Source organism: Hordeum vulgare, chromosome 2H, assembly GCF_904849725.1.
Source record: "Hordeum vulgare subsp. vulgare chromosome 2H, MorexV3_pseudomolecules_assembly, whole genome shotgun sequence".
In the NCBI taxonomy this organism is placed as follows: domain Eukaryota; kingdom Viridiplantae; phylum Streptophyta; class Magnoliopsida; order Poales; family Poaceae; genus Hordeum; species Hordeum vulgare.
In genome coordinates this window covers 526,641,063-526,651,366 of record NC_058519.1, presented here as the reverse complement: position 1 = coordinate 526,651,366, position 10,304 = coordinate 526,641,063, and the positions used below count along the sequence as shown (strand labels likewise).

The following is a 10,304-nucleotide window of genomic DNA, read 5'->3' as shown; positions in this document are numbered from 1 at the left end:
ATCCCCAAAATGATAGCGGTAAGTCGGTAAGAGACATCATAGATCGTACCATATCTAATAAAGTGCGATTACGACGTCCAGACACTCCGTTGAGTTGCGGTGTGCCAGGCGGCGTTAGTTGCAAAACAATTCCACACTTCCTTAGGTGTGTGCCAAACTCGTGACTCAAATATTCTCCTCCACGATCAGATCATAGGCACTTAATTTTTCTGTCACGTTGATTCTCAACCTCACTCTGAAATTCCTTGAACTTTTCAAACGTCTCAGATTTGTGCTTCATCAAGTAGATATACCCATACCTACTCAAATCACCGGTGAGAGTGAGAACATAACGGTAGCCAGCGAGAGCTTCAACGTTCATTAGACCACACACATCAGTATGTATTATTTCCAATAAGTCAGTCGCTCTCTCCATTATTCCTGAGAATGGAGTCTTAGTCATCTTGCCCATGAGGCACGGCTCGCATGTGTCAAATGATTCAAAGTCAAGAGACTCTAATAGTCCATCAGTATGGAGCTTCTTCATGCGCTTAACACCGATATGACCAAGGCGGCAGTGCCACAAGTATGTGGGACTATCATTATCAACTGTACATCTTTTGGTACTAACACTATGAATATGTTTAACATTGCGATCGAGATTCATCAAGAATAAACCATTCACCAGCAGAGCATGACCATAAAACATATCACTCATATAAATAGAACAACCATTATTCTCTGACTTAAATGAGTAGCCGTCTCGCATTAAGCAAGACCCTGATAAAATATTCATGCTCAAAGCTAGTACTAAATAACAATTATTGAGGTTTAAAACTAATCCTGGTGGTAGATGTAGAGGTAGCGTGCCGATGGCGATCACATCGACCTTGGAGCCATTCCCGACGCGCATCGTCACCTCGTCCTTGGCCAGTCTCCACTTATTCCGCAGTTCCTGCTTTGAGTTGCAAATGTGAGCAACAGCACCGGTATCAAATACCCAGGAGCTACTACGAGCGCTGCTAAGGTACACATCAATAACATGTATATCATATATACCTTTAACGTTGCCGACCTTCTTGTCTGCTAAGTACTTGGGGTAGTTCTGCTTCGAGTGACCTTTTCCCTTGCAATAGAAGCACTCAGTCTCAGGCTTGGGTCCATTCTTTTTCTTCTTCCCGGCATCTGGCTTACCGGGCGCGGCAACGGCTTTGCCGTCTTTCTTGAAGTTCTTCTTACCCTTGCCCTTCTTGAAACTGGTGGTCTTGTTGACCATCAACACTTGATGCTCTTTCTTGATTTCTACTTCTGCAAACTTGAGCATCGAGTACAACTCGGGAATCGTCTTCTCCATCCCTTGCATGTTGTAGTTCAGCACAAAACCTTTGTAGCTTGGTGGGAGAGACTGGACGATTCTGTTAATTATAGCATCATCTGGAAGTTCGACTCCAAGTGAAGTCAGACGACTGTGTAACCCAAACATTTTGAGTATGTGCTCACTCACAGAACTGTTCTCCTCCATCTTACAGCTAAAGAACTTGTCGGAGACTTCATATCTCTCGACACGGGCATGAGCTTGAAAAACTAGTTTCAGCTCTTGGAACATCTCATATGCACCGTGTTGCTCAAAACGCCTTTGGAGCACCGTTTCCAAACTGTATAACATGCCACACCTAACCAGAGAGTAGTCATCACTCCACGTTTGCCAGACGTTCAGAATGTCTTGGGTTGCTGCGGGAGCAGGAGGGTCACCTAGCGGCGCATCAAGGACATAAGGCTTTTTAGCTGCTTCAAGGATGGGCTTCAAGTTGCGAACCCAGTCTGCATAATTGCTACCATCATCTTTCAGCTTGTTTTTCTCTAGGAATGCGTTGAAATTGAGGTTGAGGTTGGCCATCTACAATATATATAAAGACAACTTTTAGACTAAGTTCATGACAATTAAGTTCATTTAATCAAATTAAGTATGAACTCCCACTTAAATCGACATCCTCTAGTCATCTAAGTGATACATGATCCATGTTGACTAACCCGTGTCCGATCATCACGTGAGACGGACTAGTCGTCATGGTGAGCAATTTCATGCTGATCGTATTCAACCATACGACTCATGTTCGACCTTTCGGTCTCTTGTGTTCGAGGTCATGTCTGTACATGCTAAGCTCGCCGAGTCAACCTAAGTGTTTCGCGTGTGTAAATCTGGCTTACACCCGTTGTATGCGAACATTAGAATCTATCACACCCGATCATCACGTGGTGCTTCGAGACAACGATCCTTCGCAACGGTGCACACTTAGGGGAATACGTTCTCAATTTTTTTAAGAGGGATCATCTTATTATGCTACTGTTGTTCTAAGCAATAAGATGAAAAACATGATAAACATCACGTGCAATCATATAGTGACATGATATGGCCATTATCATCTTTGCTCTTTCAATCTCCATCTTCAGGCATCGCATGATCATCATTGTCACCGACATGACACCATGATCTCCATCATCATGATCTCCATCATCGGGTCTTCGTGAAGTCGTCACGCCAACTACTACTATAGCTAACCGTTAGCAATGAAGTAAAAGTAGTAAACACATGGCGTTGCATCTCATACAATAAATTAAGACAACTCCTATGGTCCCTGCCGGTTGTCATACTCATTGACGTGCAAGTCGTGAATCCTATTACAATAACATGATCATCTCATACATCACACATGCAACATCACAACTTTGGCCATATCACATCACATGTCAAACCCTGCAAAAACAAGTTAGACGTCCTCTAATTGTTGTTGCAAGTTTTACGTGGCTGATTTGGGTTTCTAGCAAGAATGCCTTCTTACCTACGTGACAGCCACAACGATGATATGCCAAAGCTATGTACCCTTCATAAGGACCCTTTTCATCAAATCCAATCCGACTAGAGTGGGAGAGACAGACACCCGCTAGCCACCTTTATGCACGGTGTGCATGTCTGTTGGTGGAACCAGTCTCACGTAAGCGTACATGTAAGGTCGGTCCGGGCCGCTTCATCCCACAATACCGCCGGAAAAGAATAAGACTAGTAGCGGCAAGCAATTGACAAATCATCGCCCACAACCTTTTGTGTTCTACTCGTGCATAGAATCTACGCATAGAAAACCTGGCTCGGATGCCACTGATGGGTAACGTAGCATAAATTCAAAATTTTCCTACGCCATATTCAGATCTTCCTATGGAGAGACCAGCAACGAGAGAGGGGTGAGTGCATCTTCATACCTTTGAAGATCGCTAAGCGGAAGCGTTGCTAGAACGCGATTGATGGAGTCATACTCGCGGCGATTCAGATCGCGGTGTGATTCCGATCTAGTGCCGAACCACGGCACCTCCGCGTTCAACACACGTGCAGCCCGGTGACATCTCCTGCACCTTGATCCAGCAAGGAGGAGGGAGAGGTTGGGGAAGAACTCCGGCAGCACGACGGCGTGGTGTCGATGGAGAGACGAGGTCTCCTGGCAGGGCTTCACCAAGCACTGTGGGAGGAGGAGGAAGGAGAGGAGCAGGGTTGCGCCGAGGGAGAGAAGAAACGGTGTGTCAAACAGCCCCAAACCCCTAGGTATATATAGGAGGAGGGGATGGGGTGCCACCCCTAGGGTTCCCACCCTAGGTGGTGCGGCAAAACCCCCCAGATGGGGGTGCGGCGGCCAGGGCAGGGGGAGGGGGTGGCGCACCTCTAGGTGGGCCTTAGGCCCACCAGCGCCTAGGGTTTCCCCCCTTCTCTACCACCTCCGCCTTAGGCCCCTTTGTGGGAGGCGCACCAGCCCACTTTGGGCTGGTTGTCCTCCACCTTTTGGCGCATGCTACCTCTTGGGGCTGGTGGCCCCTCCCGGTGGACCCCCGGGACCATTTCCGGTGGTCCCGGTATGCTACCGGTGATGCCCGAAACATTTACGGCGTCCAAAACCATCCATCCTATATATCAATCTTTACCTCCGGACCATTCCGGAGCTCCTCGTGACCTCCGGGATCTCATCCGAGACTCCGAACAACTTTCGGTAACCTCGTATAACATTTCCCTATAACCCTAGCGTCATCGAGCCTTAAGTGTGTAGACCCTACGGGTTCGGGAAACATATAGACATGGCCGAGACGCTCTCCGGCCAATAACCATCATGGGGATCTCGATACCCATGGTGGCTTCCACATGTTCCACGATGATCTCATAGGATGAACCACGATGTCAAGGATTCAATCAATCCCGTATACAATTCCCTTTGTTTGTCGGTATAAAACTTGCCCGCGATTCGATCGTCGGTATACCTATACCTTGTTCAATCTCGTTACCGGTAAGTCTCTTTACTCGTTCCGTAACACGTCATCCTGTGACTAACTCCTTAGTTACATTGAGCTCATGATGATGTTCTACCGAGTGGGCCCAGAGATACCTCTCCGTCATACGGAGTGACAAATCGCGATCTCGATTCGTACCAACCCAACAGACACTTTCGGATGTACCTGTAGTGCACCTTTATAGTCATCCAGTTACGTTGTGACATTTGATACACCCAAAGCACTCCTACGGTGTCTGGGAGTTGCACAATCTCACGGTCGAAGGAAAAGACACTTGACATTAGAAAAGCTTTAGCATACGAACAATACGATCTAGTGCTATGCTTAGGATTGGGTCTTGTCCATCACATCATTCTTCCAATGATGTGATCCCCTTATCAGTAACATCTAACGCCCATGATCAGGAAACCATGATCATCTATTGATTAACGAGCTAGCCAACTAGAGGCTTGCTAGGGACACATTGTGATCTGTTTATTCACACATGTATTACTGTTTCCTGTTAATACAACTATAGCATGAACAACAGACGATTATCATGAACAAGAAAATATGATAATAACCATTTTTATTATTGCCTCTAGGGCATATTTCCAACAATTCCTTGTAGTTGTGGGCAAAACACTTTGGACAAGCATAGGTGGTCACGGTCATCTCTTATGTCATGAAACATTTCGTCGTACGAACTATTCTCTTTACGGTGTTGTACAAAGTACTAATCACAAAGGCATCTCGGAAACGTTTCACGGGGATTCCGCAAAAGGGGGCATTAGGGGTCCATTTTAGGATTTCATTTGCTTATTGCTAAAAATAGCCCGCCTCGTGTTTCCCGCTCGCCGATCCTGAAAATTCGCACGTTATGTACTGCTGAAAATAGTCCCCACTCCCTGGTCATAAAAATTCGAACGTTACCCCCTAGCGATGACTCGCACGTTACTACCCAGCCGTGCTGTGGTCCGCCCCTTCACCCTCCACGTGTAGCGACGGTTATTGAAATGCACGATACAAAATTGCTAGAACCGAGAAGAGGAATTAATTACGTCCATTTAAACATGGGTAGAGGGTAAATCTTCCCTTCCCTCGCGATCCTCGTTCTAAAAGACACCCTATTTTTTGAACGGGAGTAGTAGTACATATACTGATGTATTTTTTCTTCCTTTCTCAAAAAGTTGTACAAAGTCTTCTTTTTACTCCCTCCGTCTATAAATATAAGTCTTTTTAAAGATTTCACTACGCAATATATACGGATGTATATAAACATATTTTAGAAATCTCTAAAAAAACCTATATTTGAAAACGGAAGGAGTATGTCATTTCAGGGTGCAACTATTTTTCCGTGCCTGCCAGGAGATAAAAACCTTCTTAGGGTTTGTGAAAAGTGAAAACTGCAAAGTAGCGAGCGCAAAAGACATATCGGAAAGTTACCTCTGGTAGAAAAGAATCTGAGAGCAAGCAGATACCCATGGCCATGACAAGCCGAGTCCACGCCGAGGCTGCACCCGAGCCCAGTTCCCCAGCGAGTGACACAACCCAATCCTCCCGAACCTAGCCGCCGACGTGTTGCTTTGCTTGTTCCGGTGGACAAAACATTTCGCACAGGCGCCGGTGGCCACGGTCCGCGTCTTCTCACCCCTCGCCTATTTAAGACCGCCCTCGGACCCTCCCACCTCACTTGCCCAGAACTTCCCCTCCTCCTCCTCCTCCTCGCACTCTCTTCTCGCTCCTCGCCCCACTCTCGTTGCCCAGCCCCCCGTCGCAGCGCAGCCGGCGGGCGGCCATGGCAGAGTAAGTGAGCTCTGTTTCTGGTCTAAGTCTCGGCTCGGTCTCTCTGCCTACTCCTTTTTTCTGCTGCTCGAGATTTTTTTTTGTTTCATTTTCTCACGTTGTCTGGTGGTATGGTATCATCTGCTTGTGTCTCGTGAGGGATCTGGATTTCGGGTTGATCCGGAGGGGCGTCGCGGTTGATCAGCGAGCGGTGGATTCCGGTGAGTGGTTTTTGGAGAAGATCGGATGGTGATGGCTGATGACGCTCATCCCGAGTGTGAGCGCGTGGCAGAGGAGATGTCAGTCTGACGTGGCGATGAGTGTGAGATCGTCGGGGCGCAGCCCGGTGTGACGCCGCCGACGTGAATCCGGCCAGGTTCCTCTCTTCGTTTTTTCTGGGAGAGTGGGAGGAGGGGGGGGGGGGGCATGGCGGATGAGGAGTCTTCCTCTCCAAGGAAGCGAAGCAGAGAAGTTCTTGAAAAAAAAAGACGGAAGCAGAGAAGGGCATCCCTCTGTTGCAGCGGCAGTGCAGGGGTTTCGTGGTGTGCTGAGGTGGTGTTGGAGCCGCCGTCATGAACCCGGCTCTGTTCTCGTCGTCGTTGCAGGGGTTTCACGATCTGCTTGAGGTGGTGGTGGAGAAGGAAGCAGAGAAATGTTCTGCTCTGTTTCGTGGAGACTGCTCCGATCTGTCTGTCACAAAGCAGAGCAGAGTAGAGATCGTCGAGTTGCTTCACACCTCGTTCGAAACTCTTCAGTTTAGCCTCCTAGGTTTCCCTTTGCTTGCAGTGACACACAACTGACAGCTCCAGGTTTAAGGGAAGCTGCAGCTGGCATCAACCTGATGATGATTCCACATCATGCTTAAATCATTGGCTGTTTGGATCAATGGGCATGCTCTGCAATCTGCATCCTGTTTCTTCTGAAACAGAGTTCAGTGATCTATATATGTCTTTGGCTTATAATACCTTGCAAATAGCAATGCAAGGCAAAAGATATGAAAATAAGAATTTATGTAACAAATTTATGAGAACTAGCACGTAATTAATTATCTTCATTCCTAGTAAGTTTTTCTGAGTTAGTGAACAGTGATTATTCTTGATTAGTTGGCTTTAAGTTTATGGCAGTTAATATCCTATGACCCAACCTATAATTCATATAGATATCTGCCGGTGTAAATATTCTTTCATATACTTCCATTTTGCTTAGTTGCTACATTTGTGAATCTAAAAAAAATGTAGATAGTGTTTTGTTGAGACAAGTGGGATCTGTATCATGTATAATTAATGAATTTGCTATCTCACAGATTCTTCAGGTCATTGATCGTTACTACCAAGACAATTGCTACGATGATACTTCATCCCTCGCTTTGCCAGATTGAGGAATTGCTTGCATGGATGGAGTGCCCAAATTGCAAATACTGCATTGATAATACTGATGTAAGTACCATTTACTCTTTGCATTTACTTTAACTTGTACTTCCTCTGTTCCCGATTGCATTTCATTCTTGTTTTCATAATTTTTTCCAAATATATGTCAATTCGGGAAGAAAATTGCAAAAAAAACCACCACAATTCAGGACACTAAAACAGAAAACCGCCACCATTCGTTTTGTTTTCAAAAAACCACCACCATTGTGCTGATAGTTTTCAAAAAACACTGATAGGTTACTAAACACAAGTTAACAACGTTTCTGACAGACCGCCCCCCCTGTAAGTGATGACGTGGCACCGAAATCTCCCTGTGTTGGCCTGTCAGATTCGGTGTTAAACAGCTCTAATCGGTTGATCAGTGTTTTTTGAAAACTGTCAGCACAATGATGGTGGGTTTTTGAAAACAAAAAGAATGGTGGCGGTTTTCTGTTTTAGGGTCCCCAATTGTGGTGGTCTTTTGCAATTTACTCTCAATTCGGGTGATAACTCTGCACACACCATCACAACAAGAATACGCGACCCTCTGTTCATGAAGGATCCCTGCATTGTATTGCAGGTTTTATCACAGTGGCCAGGACTCCCTGCTGGTGTTAAGTTTGATCCAACTGACCTTGAACTGCTTGAACATTTAGAAGGAAAGGTTGGCAGGGCAGCATCCCATGTACTAATAGGTGGTTTTATTCCAACCATAGAGGAGGCCGAAGGAATCTGCTATACACATCCGGAAAATCTCCCTGGTACATGATTCTTACTTGCTATCAGGGCCTTCTGAATTAAATAGTTAACTCATACTATGCAGAGTAAGTCATCGTTAGCTAATTCATATATGTCTGCAGGTGTCAAATTAGACGGAATCGCCAGTCATTTCTTCCACAAAATATCAAATGCCTACGATGTTGGCAAGCGTAAGCGTCGCAAGATTAGCCACAGTGACCACACTGTTTGTGATGAGATTCTCAGATGGCACAAGACTGGAAAATCCAGATCTATCTTAGATAGTAACGGTGTCATAAAAGGGTGGAAAAAAATACTTGTTCTTTACATAGGTTCTCGGAAAGGAGGTGGCAAGACAGTAAAAACTAATTGGAGAATGCATCAGTATCACCTTGGGGTAGATCAAGATGAAAAGCAGGAGGAGCTTGTTGTTTCCAAAGTCTTTTATCAGTTGGAGTCAAATAATGCTGGGGAAAATGATCCTACAACCCCGATAACATACCTTCCGCAGCCTCGTCGCCCAAATGGTAGCCCATCCACAACCGAGCAGAACCAGGTACATCTTTATTTTTTCACATAGGTACATCTTTTATTGACCTATGTGAAAGCTTTTGTCTAACTTTATGGATCATATGAAGCTTAAGTTTTCCTATATACACACATTGAAATAAAATCCTATGCACATCCAATGAACTCTGTTTGTAGGATTCCTTCTCAGAGCATTGAGTTAATAGTACTGATCTGTGGGTGAATTACAGGAATCCCCTGAAAGAAAGCCTTGCAATACTGGATCCCACTGTTGCAATTCCTCTCAGCTGTAGGTTCAGACAGTAGATGCTTTACTGCACAAAAATTAACAAGATACTCCTGCTACAGAGGAGAATTTCCTCTGCTTGCAAGAGTACATCCAACAGTCTCACAAATACTGTATATCACAAGCTTTTAAGTCTTCTATGTAAAGATTCATGATTAGCAACGTAATAGCAGTATATCATCAACAATCTCACATTACGCATTTTTTCTTCCTATAAAATATAAATTAACACTATGGATACACACAGCAGACTGCAATATCACTTGTATAAATTGCTGCAACTCCTGCTTCTCGCTGTCATTCATGTTACCCCTGCGATTGTGACAGGAGGGAGAGTCCCGCATGTCTACTGTCCGGGAAGCCGTGGAATGGCTCGCTGGAAGCTCGTCGCATACCGTGGAGGACGCAGTGGTGTCTGGCCTGGACGAAGACCTGTCACGCGGCAGAACCCCGGACGCCGCCTGCCCTGACCCTGAGGGGCAGCTTCTGCCTCTTGACGCGGAGGCGCCCCAGGGGTTCGCTGACGACCTCGGAGCGCCTCCGGATATCTCCCTTCCACCCGTAAGTGCACCGATTGCCGCCGCGTTTATATATACATACATATATATATATATATATATATATATATATATATATATATATATATATATATATATATATATATATATATATACACACACTCATCTCCTTGTCTCGTGTGTGTTTACAGCAGGACATGCAGTTGGGGTCGCAGGATAGCATGGAGATGTGGCTGGCCAGCGTGTTGACAGAGGATGATGAGGGGTTTGAAGTAGCGGCGCAACAAGAAGAGGCTGGTGGCTGGTTTTTCTCTTGATGCAGCATGGTGTATCTCTGTGCCTGTGCGTGAGTGATGGATCTCCGAGAAAATTTTGTATATGATCCTGAGCTTACCAATTGAACGCAGCTCGGCTATGTTTAATGTGTGTAGTGGTAGCAGGCATTTGTTTTCAGATGTGGGAGCACCGCTCCCAATTTCATGTCCATGTTAGTCGGAATGATACTCTATACAACAGTCAGTCCTTTGAAACTTGTCAAACCCACTGCGCGCCTAGTGCTTGTTCCTGGATATATACCAGGCCAAATAGCGAACGAGTGGTAGCGACCGCCACGCCATCATGGGCGCACCCTCGCCGCCGCCGCCGCGGCGAGGCCTCCCCCGCCTCCTTCGCTTGCACCTCTGCTTCCTCCCCTTCATGCGTGTCAGGACCCGCTTCATCCTTCATGCGTGCTTGTCTGAAGAATTTCGGTTAAGTTTG

General features: G+C 45.9%; 1 protein-coding gene across 2 annotated transcripts; it reads left to right on the top strand.

Annotated features, from left to right (window-relative positions):
• The first annotated feature begins 5,993 nt into the window (after window positions 1–5,993).
• On the top strand, window positions 5,994–10,084 carry LOC123430425 (NAC domain-containing protein 73-like). 2 transcript variants are annotated; one of them, XM_045114295.1, is made up of 6 exons: window positions 5,994–6,090; window positions 7,373–7,505; window positions 8,056–8,236; window positions 8,336–8,769; window positions 9,355–9,588; window positions 9,740–10,084. In XM_045114295.1, exons 1-6 carry the CDS (start codon window positions 6,083–6,085, stop codon window positions 9,860–9,862), a joined length of 1,113 nt encoding a protein of 370 aa, XP_044970230.1. In that variant the 5' UTR covers window positions 5,994–6,082; the 3' UTR covers window positions 9,863–10,084. The 2 variants fall into 2 exon arrangements, with proteins under 2 accessions (XP_044970230.1, XP_044970229.1); XM_045114294.1 differs by having other exon boundaries at window positions 9,737–10,084.
• The last annotated feature ends 220 nt before the right edge of the window (window positions 10,085–10,304 follow it).